The sequence below is a fragment of the Hesperophylax consimilis genome, chromosome 6 (genome assembly GCF_061612785.1).
Source record: "Hesperophylax consimilis isolate HC1 chromosome 6, BYU_Hcon_1.0, whole genome shotgun sequence".
Classification (NCBI taxonomy): Eukaryota; Metazoa; Arthropoda; class Insecta; order Trichoptera; family Limnephilidae; genus Hesperophylax; species Hesperophylax consimilis.
Genome location: NC_142841.1, coordinates 40684279 through 40699712, shown reverse-complemented (window position 1 = coordinate 40699712; position 15434 = coordinate 40684279). Strand labels below are relative to the sequence as shown.

At 34.2% G+C, this 15434-nt stretch overlaps 1 protein-coding gene across 3 annotated transcripts in view; it reads left to right on the top strand.

Annotated features, from left to right (window-relative positions):
• Positions 1–15434, top strand: part of LOC149423374 (angiotensin-converting enzyme-like) — a 46061-nt gene that overhangs the window by 6452 nt on the left and 24175 nt on the right. For 2 of the 3 annotated variants that reach the window (XM_089632685.1, XM_089632686.1), the window contains one exon: positions 1536–1625. The exons of the other annotated variant lie outside the window; for it this stretch is intronic. In XM_089632685.1, the coding sequence (XP_089488811.1) occupies positions 1536–1625 (90 nt within the window). The remainder of the gene's footprint in view (positions 1–1535; positions 1626–15434) is intronic. 3 annotated transcript variants of the gene reach the window in all.

Sequence of the window (15434 nt, the reverse complement as noted above, 5' to 3'; positions counted from 1 at the left end):
TATCTTGTCACAAAACACGGCTAAAGCTATTTTAAGTAACGTTTCAATGTTTAAAGGTGGTCTTACATCAGGGCCATACTGGGAAAATCTCTTACTCTGGAACTTCTGCCACAGAAACTCTCAATTATATAAATAGATGGATGAATAATTTTTGAAATAACACAAATTAATCTCGATTTGAAAATGGGTCTATTCACTTCTTTCTCTCCTCAAAAATACCGTCCACACATCATCCCCAAAGATGACATATGCCTTGAGGGAAATTATTTTCCTCGGGGCCTCTGTGTGAGGTTAATGTAAAAAAAATCAATAACCTGCAATCTTAGTTTTCATATTTTGACTTCTTTCTGTGCTAGCGACTGGTGTGTTATCATTCCAATTCTTTGCAACGTAGTTTGATTTCACTTTCATCGCTAACATAGGAGTAGGAACAAGCGATATCAGTAGACTGTATTTCTCGATGTTTCTTTAGTGCTTTGTGAATGAAATTATCATTATAAGATAACAAAAAACATTGCTATTAAAATAATGATCGAAAAACATTTAAATATTTGTGCCTGAATATCCACAAAATAAAATAAAAGGCACTTTTTGGCCATGTTATTTTCTTGCATAAATCAAAAAAAGTGGATATTGTTAAGCGGGAATTTAAGCCTTATCGCCATCTACGTAAGGTGTGTTATTGATAGCGGCTCGATTCAAAATATTATGTGCCGAGTTGTAGATACTCTCAGTATCGGGTGAGCTATGATCATTCATCATTGAAACGTTTCTTGAAATGCTGTCTAAACAGTTCACACGGGATCTATTGCCAGTGAGACAGGCAAAACAAAACCATGGTATTGATGAAACCCATCAGATTTGAATAACAGAGTGTACTTCACAATCTTCCTCTTACTCATATTCCCTCCCCCGCTCCTTCAGTCTGCCAACAGAGGTAGGTATCTAGGTAGTTGGCACTCTTGTGTACCTAATCACATCATTTTTCCATCACATCATGGATTGATACAACGTATTGTGAAATTGCACCACAAAGTAACGGTTTCAAAACAGAAAAATTTATTTATAGAAATATCTGAGCGTACAATATCATTATAACAATACACCTATAATAATCTACCGTTTTATTGTAACAACTCCCACAGGTAATCACAATTGTATACTATCGTTGGCCATATACAGAATTTGGGCAATAAGAAAAGGATGTTATTGACATATTAATGCATCAATAACTATGTATATATACTCGTATATATATATATATAGATCTTAGTATAATTTACATTGGAAAGCAGAACAACAAATCAATTAAACAAACTGCCCTAGTTCTCTGCTTCGACCTATTTCATTCATTTATTTATTGTATTATTAATTCATTATCTACTATTTTTCCATCTTGCATGGTGGAGTAATTTTTTTTTGCGATGTTATGCTCATTTAGATGTTCTTTGTATTGAACATCTCTCTATGAAATTATGTATATCTGACATTTTATCTCTTACAACATATACTTAATGCACTGTGGGATTTTCCAGGAAAATGGAAAATACAAACCTCGCACTACTTTGATATGTGTGTCGTTTTCTTTACTCTACCTACGCCTAAGGATACTTTCAACGTACAGGGTATGATACAAGGTCTACGCATTATTGTTTGAGAGTGCTGTTGGTTTTTGCTTTACAATAAATCCTACTTTTGGTAGCTTGTTTGTGCGATTTTTACACAAAAAACGGTGGGTTTTAGAAATTTATCTTGTATTTTATGGTTGGCTCATTACATAAAGGCATAGATACTGCTCTCATTCCAGCTGATACCTCTCTCTCCCTCTCTTTCTGCTAAACGAAACACGTATCAGAAAGAGAGGTCACAACGGAGCTCTCATTGCATTACCATAATGAGGGCCAATGTTGCCATATTTTGGATACATAATAGATGCCTTCAATATTGATATTCAATTCGCTTATTCAATTTTATGAGTTCGATTTGATTTGTGGTGTACCTGGGTGCAGGCAACCCCGAAATATATATAATTTCGGGGCATTTGGAAATATTTTTGTTAGTGTTGTTGTACATAATTAAATTTTAAAAATTAAAACTTTTTTTATCCATGTTTACCACTCATAAAGTATAGCTTTCAAAAAACAGTAACCTTTCGCAAACACGATAAAAATAATCTTTATTCAATTCCATTTAGTATTACGGTAACTGCTGTTTTGATCGTAAGCAAAAAGATCCCATGTAAAAAGATCGAAATTATCATTTGATTTTAAACGCGTTTGATTTGCTTATTATTTGCCTACGATCATATTTTGCATACGATCATTTTGCTTACGACCACTTTTTGCTTACGATATTTTTTTGCTTACGATAATTTTGCTTACTTTCATTTTTTGCTGATGATCATTTGATTAAGATCTATTGTATACGATCATTTTACCTGTAACCTGTATTACTAGGTATTCTAATCGCGCAATATGTGTACCTAAATAATTTTAGACGCTTAGTATCGTCACATATTTTGTGCTTCCCTCCAGTGTGCTCCAGTATATGTAAGAATATCGCATGACCTTCTATATTACGCATATTTATGTATTCTTAAAATAAATAACTTCAAATAATAGCCATGTGTCATAAAGGCACAAACATATTTATCTTATCGTTAAGATAAGTACATATTTTAACAGCAGCTGATAAAATACATAGTAAAAAAACAACGTAATACATACATTTTCACCACCGCCATCTGTCGGAAGTTGCCGTAATGATTTTTAATCATATTTCACGAATTATGGAAAACAATGAAATGTGTAATAAAATCAGTTTTTCATCTAGCAACGCAACAAGAACTTTGGATAATTTTCAACAGGTGTTTAATAATGTTTCATATGGTGACCGGATAACTCAAAATTACAATTCAAAACACCTATAAAAAGTGTTATAAAGTAATGAAAAGTGATGAAACAAAAACACTTGGTTAAATAGGTTACATGTGTAACTAATTAACATAGTTTTTGTTTCATTACTTTTCATAACTTTATAGCACTTTTTATAGGTGTGTTGAATTGTCATTTTGAGGAGTTTTCATGGAACCGTTTCATAGTTAACCCCTATAACCAATTACTCAATTACGTTGGCAAAATCAACAACTCTGGCCGCTAGAGGCGCTATTGTAGCATGTTGTCATTGACATTCCTTTCAATGACGGCAAAATGGATTTATTTAGTACTTATTGGCAGTGTTTTGCGCTTTCTAATTTGTATTTTGATCAATAATTATGCAAAAAAAGTCCCAAAATCTAGATTTATGTGTCTAGTTTACCGATGTAATAATTACAAACAACAAAAACGTTTTTCAGAATGTCAAAAACCGTTGACAGGTTATTTGGTGAAATAAAAAATATGAGTTCGGTAAATCCTATCAAATAAAATGTTATTGATTGTGTAAGAAGTGGATTACACCACGAAATATATAATTATATTATTCAAATTAATACAGAAAACCTTTGTTCGTTCTGTGACATTTTGTTCATGTTGAAGTTATAAATCATCTTCAATGTTTTAAATTATTGAATATATTATATATTGATGTGCAATAGTTTTCTATAAAATTTCTCACAATTGTGTTAGAATTTATTACCTTTCTAAACCTTCAAAGACAGAGTTTATAGCGGCTTTTTTGTGTTTTATGTAAGAACAAAAAAGCAGTAAGATCGTGTGTAGGTTACTTAATTTTTGGAATGGCTTTCAATTTCTATAAGTTATTCATTTAAATTAAGTATATATTTCACATCAAATCCATTAAAACATTTGAAAGAAAACCAAGGAGTACAACTCACGCCGCTATGAGGCGCTAGTGTATGGGAGTACATGTCATCAGAATGTATGGGAATTGCCAGAAGTTGGCGGTATTAATAATATTATAGGGTTTTTGATATAACCAATCGTAACAACGTGCCCTTTTCGCTCAGTGTTTTTCTATAAACCCAATAAAGTCGCATACAATAATGCATATCGTCAACTATTTCGCCTACCGAGATACTACAGCGCCACGGAAATGTTCCTGGAGGGACGAGTATACTCTTTCAGAGCGCTTCTTCATCATCACATGGGAAGCTTATGGCGCAGACTACGCCAATCAAGTAACGAAAACATCAACGCCATGGTTGCGTGGATGGAATCCCCCCTGATGGCCCTCTGGAGATGGGAGATGTCCAAATATCCTCCATAAACGGCTGCTTACACTATTTTTGTGTTTATCTTTTTTTACTTAAATTATTTTTCTTTTTCTAATTGATTTTTATTATTTTAAAATATTTAATGTATTGCATTGTACTACCCCTGCATATATTCTGGACAGACATCATCAAATATACTGATTTCGGTTGTCTGTGCGTCCTGCGTAACTCCGATTCAACCAACTAAAAAATGATCAGAATTTAAGTGTCATTATAAAAATTGGAACTGTTTGTGTGAAGAATTCTGATAAACGTACAGTAAAATACCTGTAATGTTATTTTTACAACAGAAAATAATTATAATTGACGTTTTCAAAATTGGAATTGATTGGTCAAGAAATCTACGTATAAAGTATTATTATGTTCATACAAGATTTAAAATTTGTAAACTTGGTAAAAAATGTCACACAGTCCAATCTTTCGATATATTCGTTGACGTCAACAATCATCATAAGTTAATATAAAAATATGTAAACATCGTAAAAACTTTATCACCGACTTTTTCAAGTGAGTCTTGGGAACTGGTTGGTTCAGTTTCCATGCAAAACTAAAATAACGTTACACAGGAAATGGTGATAAAATAAAGTGGCGATAATATACGAGAGCAGATTTTTGTAATTTTCCTTCTGCGGGTTATTTTTCTTTGATATTTTTCTTTTAGCGCAGGTTGGCTATCACCAGATCAATCTGGCTGCATTCCGGAACAACTCCGGATTTGCACTCGTACCAGTCGCGTAGATTTTTCGGAGACGTGTAGTCCGCAGTCTTCATCTGCTACGTTTTCCACCAATCTTAGGTTGAATGATGCAGGTACCTACGAATTTTGATAATTTCTATCAAAATGGCACAGTAAACTCAAAAACCACTAAAAATTCCTTCTTAAACTCTATCCCTTTTTCATTTTCGATGTTAATAAAAAAAACTATCTTAAAAATAGAGCAGTACAATATCTAAGTCTAATCACCGTGTTAATTTTTGCAACAAAGTAGATAATATACAAAACTGGTTAGAGTTGGCTGATTTTGGTGTGACTAAGTGTCCCGTGAGTCCGGCTTGTGGATTGGAAACCGGTTTGGCGGTCCATCGCGTCCTCGGGTCCCTTGACCTCTGGATAATCTTCTGCAGCTTTACCACCTTATATCCTCCCAAACTGTAAAGATTTTTTTCCTATTTCAACACACTAGAAATTTTTCCATCTCATTCTTTTTAACTTAGATGTATCTTTTGTAATCTTACTCTCCCTCCCAACACCGATGTTTTTTAAGACAAAATTCCAAGGAACGAATAACCTGACAATAAACCAGGGTACGAATTACCTGACAATATTCCAGGGTACGAATAACCTGATAACATTCCAGGGTACGAATAACCTGACAATATTCCAGGGTACGAATAGTAATAATAATAACATGGCATTTATATAGCGCAGTTTAGTGTCATTTCACTTCAAGTGCGCTTAACTACTCGTATAACAAACTTAAAAAATGGTAATTCAGTATTAGTGGTTGTTAAAATTATTCCTACAGTGTGCCTTACCCAATACAGATCTAATATTATAACACTAAATACAATGTTTATACAAATTGATGACAAAACTTAAAATAACAATAACAGCAGAACATGACAAAACAAGAATATTAAAACTAAAACATAATATAAAACTGGGGGCAGTTTGTGCTCAGAAATGAGAATTTTCTGAGCAGACACTCTAAAAAGGTACAGTGAGGAGACAACCGAAACCAAACAATTACCAGAAGTTTTTGGAATATGGCTTATTATAAAATATTGAAAAGAAGTTAACCCAATAATATTAGATTTTTCATATTTCAATCTAGGATTAAAGAAAAATGTTTTGTTTGCATTGATGGGGGACTGGAAAAGGCTTAACTGATCGTGGTTATGGCCATTTTACACGATGTTTTTTTTCATACTGATCCCTATATAGAAATTGTACCGGTACCCATAAGAAAAATTGCATTACTCGATCATAACTTCCATACTTACGATTTCAGCCAGATAGTTGCCATTGTAGAAGAAATGATATAAATGATAGAGGCTGTACTAAATCGTCAAAGAGACAATAGCTTAAACATAACCATATATTAAATTAAAGCAACCATCTTGCTTTTGCCGTTGCAGTTTGCAGTCAACAAATAATCAAAAATGCCGGCTTATAATACACAATAATTCGCAACATCGAAGAATAATACATGTTCACAATCAGTGAAAATCACACGACATGTTAAAGATTTTTATCAATATTTTAAATCGCAAAAAACAACTTTTGGAACTTTTCCACGTAACATAGCTACTTCAATCAACGACAGACGACATGTAACAGACAAATAATGACAGAAGACATGTGACAGATCAGATGTCAAACAATGGCAGACGCTATGTTACAGATCTGATGTAAAAGAATAACAGACGACATGTGACAGATCGAATGTCAAATAATGACAGATGATATGTGACAGATCGAATGTCAAATAATGACAGACGATATGTGACAGATCAGGTGTCAAATAATGACAGACGACATGTGACAGATCGGATCAGATGTCCGCCAAAAAGAATACACCCTTTTTTCTTCTATGAGAAAAGACGACTTACGAGTATATGGAGACTGGTTAAACAGGGGGACTGAAAAAGGGAAGAAACACGTGCGTTTAAATAGAAGTAATATTATAGTATGTCGCCATATTGGCGTTCCTTTGAAATTACTTTAAAATATTTAAAAAAAATATATTGATATTAAGCCCGTTGTCCCGCGGGTTGACATAAACCAAATGTTAGAAGACCCGGCGGCGCAAAAAAAAAAAATAGTTCGCTATAGTAAGGTAACGGACTGCAGCGCAATTGAGTGTGAAATTTTACAGCGTTCGGTTTATGTCGCTTGCCTACCGACACACTTGCCTAACATATAACAGTGAATGATGAAGAAAATAAATAGTTTTTTAAATAACTGATTCTAAATCTTTAAAACTTTTTACTACCTAGCTATTAAAATTATAATTTAGTTGAGTTCTCTCGACTAACGTACTAGGCTCATGCCCGTATCATGGATGTCGTACACCGATTATATATAACGTAATAACTTTGATAATATATTAAGAAAATATATATTTTTTTTAAACATATTTCGGTGTATAAATTTCTACCCATCTTCTTGGACAGCAGTGGGAGGGATGGATTCATACGTCTGTCACTCCTGGAAACATTTACCCCCAGATTCCTACCACCCCTCATGGATTCATACGTCTGTCACTCCTGGACACACTTACCCCCAGATTCCTACCACCCCTCATGGATTCATACGTCTGTCACTCCTGGACACACTTACCCCCAGATTCCTACCACCCCTCATGGATTCATACGTCTGTCACTCCTGGACACACTTACCCCCAGATTCCTACCACCCCTCATGGATTCATACGTCTGTCACTCCTGGACACACTTACCCCCAGATTCCTACCACCCCTCATGGATTCATACGTCTGTCACTCCTGGACACACTTACCCTCAGATTCCTACCACTCCTCATGGATTCATACGTCTGTCACTCCTGGACACACTTACCCCCAGATTCCTACCACCCCTTATGGATTCATACGTCTGTCACTCCTGGTCACACTTACCCCCAGATTCCTACCACCCCTCATGGATTCATACGTCTGTCACTCCTGGACACACTTACCCCCAGATTCCTACCACCCCTCATGGATTCATACGTCTGTCACTCCTGGACACACTTACCCCCCAGATTCCTACCACCCCTCATGGATTCATACGTCTGTCACTCCTGGACACACTTACCCCCAGATTCCTACCACCCCTCATGGATTCATACGTCTGTCACTCCTGGACACACTTACCCCCAGATTCCTACCACCCCTCATGGATTCATACGTCTGTCACTCCTGGACACACTTACCCTCAGATTCCTACCACTCCTCATGGATTCATACGTCTGTCACTCCTGGACACACTTACCCCCAGATTCCTACCACCCCTCATGGATTCATACGTCTGTCACTCCTGGTCACACTTACCCCCAGATTCCTACCACCCCTCATGGATTCATACGTCTGTCACTCCTGGACACACTTACCCCCAGATTCCTACCACCCCTCATGGATTCATACGTCTGTCACTCCTGGACACACTTACCCCCCAGATTCCTACCACCCCTCATGGATTCATACGTCTGTCACTCCTGGACACACTTACCCCCAGATTCCTACCACCCCTCATGGATTCATACGTCTGTCACTCCTGGACACACTTACCCCCAGATTCCTACCACCCCTCATGGATTCATACGTCTGTCACTCCTGGACACACTTACCCCCAGATTCCTACCACCCCTCATAGATTTTTCGGTAAATATTCGGAATCGCTGGACACGGATTATACGAAATATTTTAGATTTACCTTAATTACTACAAAAGGAATCTGACTGCATTTGGGATATTTTAATTGTTAATTACGTAAATCGGAAATTCACTTTCGTTGTATCTATCTATGGGTTGACAGCTGGAATGAATTCTGTTTGTGAGATTTTCTCTTGTTGGTATTCCCGATATGAGTGGCTAGAAATCTAACCATTTCTGTATGCAAATACTAGGTAGGTACTATTTTAGCCAAAGTCGAAAAATAAAATATTTTTATGTTACTAAAAAAACATAAATTATTTAAAATAAGGTATTATTATAATTATTGTTATATTTAACCTAACCTATAATAACCCAACCCAACCTAACCTAACCTATAATAATCCAACCTAAACTAAACTAACCTAAATCCTAACCTAACCTATAATAATCCAACCTAACCTAACCTAACCTATAGCCTAACCTTACCTTTAATAACCCAACCTAACCTAACCTAACCTATAATAATCCAACCTAACCTTTATCCCAACCTAACCGATAATAACCCAACCTAACCTAACCTATAATAATCCAACCTAACATATATCCTAACCCAACATATAATAATCCAACCTAACCTAACCTATAATAACCCAACCTAACCTATAATAATCCAACCCAACCTAACCTATATTCTAACCCAACCTATATTCTAACCTAACCTATATTCTAACCTAACCTATATTCTAACCTAACCTATATTCTAACCTAACCTAATCTAAAATAATCCAACCTAACCTAACCTTACCTATAACAACCCAACCTCACCTAACCTAACCTACAATAATCCAACCTAACCTATAATAACCCAACCTTTATCTTAACATAACCTATAATAACCTTACCTTTTTTAAGAAAAAATATTTATTTATAAAACATACCTAAATATCTTTATTTTATTTTTCGAGTTTGGCCAAAATAGTACCTATCTAGTATTTGCATAGAGTAAATGGTAAAAAATCTAGCCACTCGTATCAGGAATACCAACAAAAGAAAATTTTATCTACAGAAAACATTCCAGCTGTCATCCCATACAACGAAATGAATTTTCGATTTACGTAATTAAAAATTAAAATGCTAAAATTAAAAATATCCCAAATGCAGTCAGATTCCTTTTATAGTAATTAAGGTAAATCAGAAGGTTTTATTTTTAAAAAATATTTAATATAGTCCTTTTCCAGCGATTCCGTATAATTACCGATTTTTCCTTTCCCAAATAGACCCTTCCCACAAAGCATCCCCAAAGATGACATAGGGCCTCCTGTATCGAACTAAGGTAAAATATAAATAAATTATAACAACAATAACAAATTAAACTGAACGCTAAAAATCGATACTTTATAAAAATCGGAAATAAAAATGTGTTTAAAATGTGTACACGAAGAAAAATGATTTTTGCTAATTTATTAGCAAAAGTAATCTATAATATTTCACGACGAAATGAAAAAATTATTTGAATTTTCATGATTACGGGTTCCAACATTATGATAATATATCGTAATTTACTAAAAGTTTATCAATAGCGTTGTTAATTCATTCATAAGAACTTATTCTAAAGCAATAATTTAAAAAAATCTTAATAAATAAGCATTAGTCATTTTTCTCCGTGTAAGATCATAAATAAATGGATTCAAAGATTGCATTTTCTAGTCCATTTATTTTCATTGGTTTTTCAGTAATGCCTTACCACAAATCATATTTATTATATACAAAATCAATTATTGCATATATATATATATATATATATATATATATATATATATATATATATATATATATATATATATAATAATAATAAAATGATAACCGGAGAGAATTTCAATTTGAACTAAAGAGTCAATAAATTATGTAAATGCCTTTATATGTTTTATTAACAATTTTTACCATTCGGTTTGCATGTTATGTATAGTCGACTTTTGACAGGTATGACGCCCAAAAACTTACATATTTTAATACATAGTAATAAAAAAATTAAAAAATTAACAAAAATAATTAGCTAAATACATAGACTAAAGTATAATACATCAATGGCTAAATATGCAAAAGTATATTACAACCAAGTATGGGTAAAAGGTAGAGTACAAATATGTTCATAAACAATTTATTATTTTAACCTCTACAAATAAGGCTTTATCACAATATCGTCTTGATACATTGATGTATTATATTATTGTAATATGTTCCGATTTTTTACCTCCAACTGACCTCAAACTCTTCCAACACTAAAACTACCGAATTTCGCGTTCTAATAGTGGAACAAGTTTCGACGAGATATTAGTATACAGTAGTACCTCTAATTGTAACTCTATGGCTTGATATGATTAACGTTCTTTTGGGTCAGAAGTTAAAAATTTCTCTCGCTATTAAAATATTACACAGCCAAAATTTGAAATTGAAAAATCATTTTTTTACTTTAAATTAAGAAACATATGTTATCTTACCATGTAAAAAAAACAAAGTTAGTTATTTAACTAATTAAAACCTACCTCCCAAAGACTAATTTCTTAATATTAGTGAGAATTTTTTGGAAATATGTATTTAAGGTTAGGTTGGTACACTTTCCATTTTTCAGTAATTTTCACGACCAAGTTTTTCGACGTTTTTCGGCGTCATATTACAAAAAATTGACACACATTCAATGTCAAGGAAAGTGTAAGTTTACCTATTTTCCTACTCAGTAATATTAATGTATACGAACCTATAATATGGTTATCATAGTGATGATATTACAGAACCGCGTTTAAAATTAGATTCCCCGCTAATCAATTAAAGTAGTTATATAATTTATATTGAGGATTAAGAAACATCGTCACAAAGATAAAATAATGTAGGAATATCGACCGATTTCTCGCACATACAATATCTTATAAAAATGATTTCTAGCGTATGAAATACTTAAACATATTAATTTTCAACCATAAATATGAATTTAATGGCGGATACTGATGGATTGTCGCTTCTTCGTGGGTATTAGAGGTCAGAAACAATAATAAACTGTATTTGAAAGACAATTGATTTTTTAAATAGAACTATTTGAATATCACTTTTATTTACGGTAAAGAATGAATTAAACTTCCAGATGACTCGGCAGATAGACTCATTGTCAATGACAGTTCATTCTTTCAACTTTTGGTGGCAATCACGTACACACACACGGACATATATGTATCTCTCCGAAATTAAATTACCCGATCAGGATTTGGTTCAGTTGCTAGCGCGGTTTACTCCAGTCCCTGGGGATGTTGATTCAATCCTGAGTCAAACCAAGACTACATTTTTAATTTTTTATTTAATTGATGGTATATTACAAAATAATAAAAATTAACAAAAAATTATAATACACTAGCGTAGTAGTACCCCGCCACGCGTCGCTTTGGATCAGTCTGTACCCCGCCACGCGTCGCTTTGGATCAGTCTGTACCCCGCCACGCGTCGCTTTGGATCAGTCTATACCCTGCCACGCGTCGCTTTGGATCAGTCTATACCCTGCCACGCGTCGCTTTGGATCAGTCTGTACCCCGCCACGCGTCGCTTTGGATCAGTCTATACCCTGCCACGCGTCGCTTTGGATCAGTCTGTCTGTGCAGATAAAAAACAATAGCGCGTGTTGCTTTTACATCCAACAGAAGATGTTGCTTTTTAAAATAGCATGTTTGTCCAACAGATTACGTTGTTTTTCAAAAGTAGTTTTTGCCTCTCACAGGTCACATCTATACATACATAAAAAAACCACGCGTATTCGAATGCAACGTTGTGTCAACATTTCAACGTTGTGTCAACATTTCAACGTTGTGTCAACATTTCAACGTTGTGTCAACATTTCAAAGCAATCGGTGAAAAACTTGAGGAGATTTAAGATTTTGAACAAAACTAACATTTACATTTTTATTTATTTAGATTATTCGCAATGAGTGTAATAAAACTAATTTCTGAAATGACAAAATTATATCTAGCTACAATTAGAAAGAAATTATTTTTACATAAGAATACGAACTTAAAAGGGAGTTCAATGAAGAGTGTTCAAGTTCATAAATTGTTAAACTGGCTAGACAGATATATCACAGTTAGCACGATGACTTGAGTTTTATTTTGATCTTATGCGATTTCTATTTATATTTTGGAAATAACGTCGATTGATTGCTGTCTATTATCACTGTGTCCAACACTTATTGGATATTGTCCGACAAATACGATATGGTTGATAAGATTGTATTAAAAAATCGAAGCTCTGCTAACTGAAATAAAATGAATGATTGCGCGTTAAAGTAATCCGTAATGAATCAATTATAAATGAAAAAATAACAAAAAAATATTAATCTTCAAGTTATCTGCCTGATAAATCTCATTCTATTCTAATGTTAATACATACATTTTACAATATTTTAAGGTATTAAGATAAGAAACTTATGATATTAAATTGTTTATCAGTCAAGATCACGGCCAAAAATATATAGGTGTGGGAGTTTCCATAAGACAAGAAAATGTTTTTTTATCTGTGCTTTCGTAATCGTTGATTAAATTTATTTTTGTGTACACAACTCTTACGTTATTTCTTCGTAACAAATTAATCTGCGCCATCAAAAAAAAAATTAGAGCACATCGTTTCCTTTAAGTATAAGTTGGCTAACTCTTTTTGACAAGTTATAACGAAGATAACTAAAATTAATTTACAAAAATTTTGAACAGTCAAATAAACCTGTGAAAACATCAATTTTGATGTGTATTAAAAATTATCTTATACTTATTTTAAATTATCTTATAAGTACAGGAACCAACGGAATTTACTGATTGAAGCGTGTTTTGCGGTAATTTAGGTGTTATCAAGGAGGAACCTCCATGGGTGTTAACTCTTCTGTTATATTGTCTGAGGGTAGGAGTATTTCCGCTATGCAATAAAATCCGAAAAACATTTCTGAACGTATCCGAAAACTAAAAACTGTTTTAGAAAAGTGATGAAATTTGTTTATATTATTCGAGATATACATATATTTTTTTAAATATAATTTTTTTTAATTATTAAATAAAATTGATTCACCTTACGTTTTTGTAACTAAAATTGAAAACATATTTAAACACATACTTATTTTATATTATTAGTATTATACACGTTAACGTCACAAACTTTAAAAAAATAATCAATCACAATTTCTTTCAAACTGCTGTGAGAACCTTTGGTTTCATAAAGGTGCATATTTTAACTATAATGAGGTTAACTTCTGGATTTGAATATAAAGCGTGGTATTTTTTTCCCTTTCTAATACGGATCGTACCTTTCATCACAACAGTAAAGGGGATACAGTGATTTCTGTGAGATCACATGAGTTGTTCCCATAAGCGAACAAATTAGCCTGAAGGCTTATATTGTAAAAATCATATTTTGGGGCGAATATTTCGTACGATCAAATCCATTATTAGCACGGTCCTACACGGTCCTATTTATGCATCTTCACCTTGTACATGCCGACTTGCACAGCAGATCACTTCGAAGAGTACTTTGACTGTCTCGCCACCTTGCAAGCAACTATTAACGAAAAGGATTACACCAAATCCAAAATTATCGGAGATTTTAATGCAAATTCAGATTCACTTTTCGGAATAGCACTTAAATCCTTCTGTCGATAATATGATCTTATATGTGCTGATACCGAAATGTTACCAGAAAATTCATATACATATATTAGTGACGCACACCACACCACTAGGTGGCTGGACCACTGCTTAGTGACAAAAAATATCTTCAAGCAGATTCTAGACATGAAAATATATTACGACGTGGACTGGACAGACCATAGGCCTCTCGAACTTACCCTACGAACGGAAGGAATACCAACTACCGAAATATATACATGTATGAAAACTGACCGAGCAACTTGGACTCCAAAGAATGAACGCGACATTCAGAGTTATAATATAACCTCACAAGTTTTTCTACAAAATATTCAACAAGATTTTATATCGAACGAGAGAATTGGCAACCCTGCAAATGCGAACATCGAGGCACTATATACCCACATAGTGGACGCACTACGACACGCTGCGATTGAAGCATTTGACAATCGTAAACAAAAATCACAACGGCATAAACAAATATGTGGTTGGAATGACTTCGTCGCGCAAAAATACGCAGAATCGAGACGCGCTATGATGATCTGGATTGAAAATGGTAGGCCCCATGAGGGCTACATCGCGGTGGAAAGAAAGTTAAAGCGTGCAACGTTCAAACTAGCATTGAAAAAATGTCAAAACGACTCCGAACAAATTCAAATGGATAAAATAGCTGGAGCTTTACATAGCCGTGACTTTAAACAGTTTTGGAATAAAACAAATAAACACTGCAACATACGATGTAAAATTCCGTGCAATATAAATGGAGAAACGAACACTAAAGCTATTGCTAACATTTTTGCAGAACACTTCGCCACCTCTTCTCCGACCTCTCCAATCCCCGCAAGCGAACCACCACTGAGTCGTTTAACAAACGAAGACAGCGGCTTATTGGTCACAGCAGACATGGTTATTACCACCCTGAGACAAATGAAAACTGGGAAATCAGCGGGTCATGACGGACTGAGTACCAAACACATCAAACACGCTGGAGGACCGATTTTTCTACTGCTGGCGAGTTTGTTTACCGACATCTTGAAGAACGGATACTTGCCAACAAATATGACAAGAATTATAATAACACCTGTTCTCAAATCTAAATCGTTGGACTCTACCTCCCAAGACAGCTATAGACCGATCTCAACTGCCACCACCATCGCACG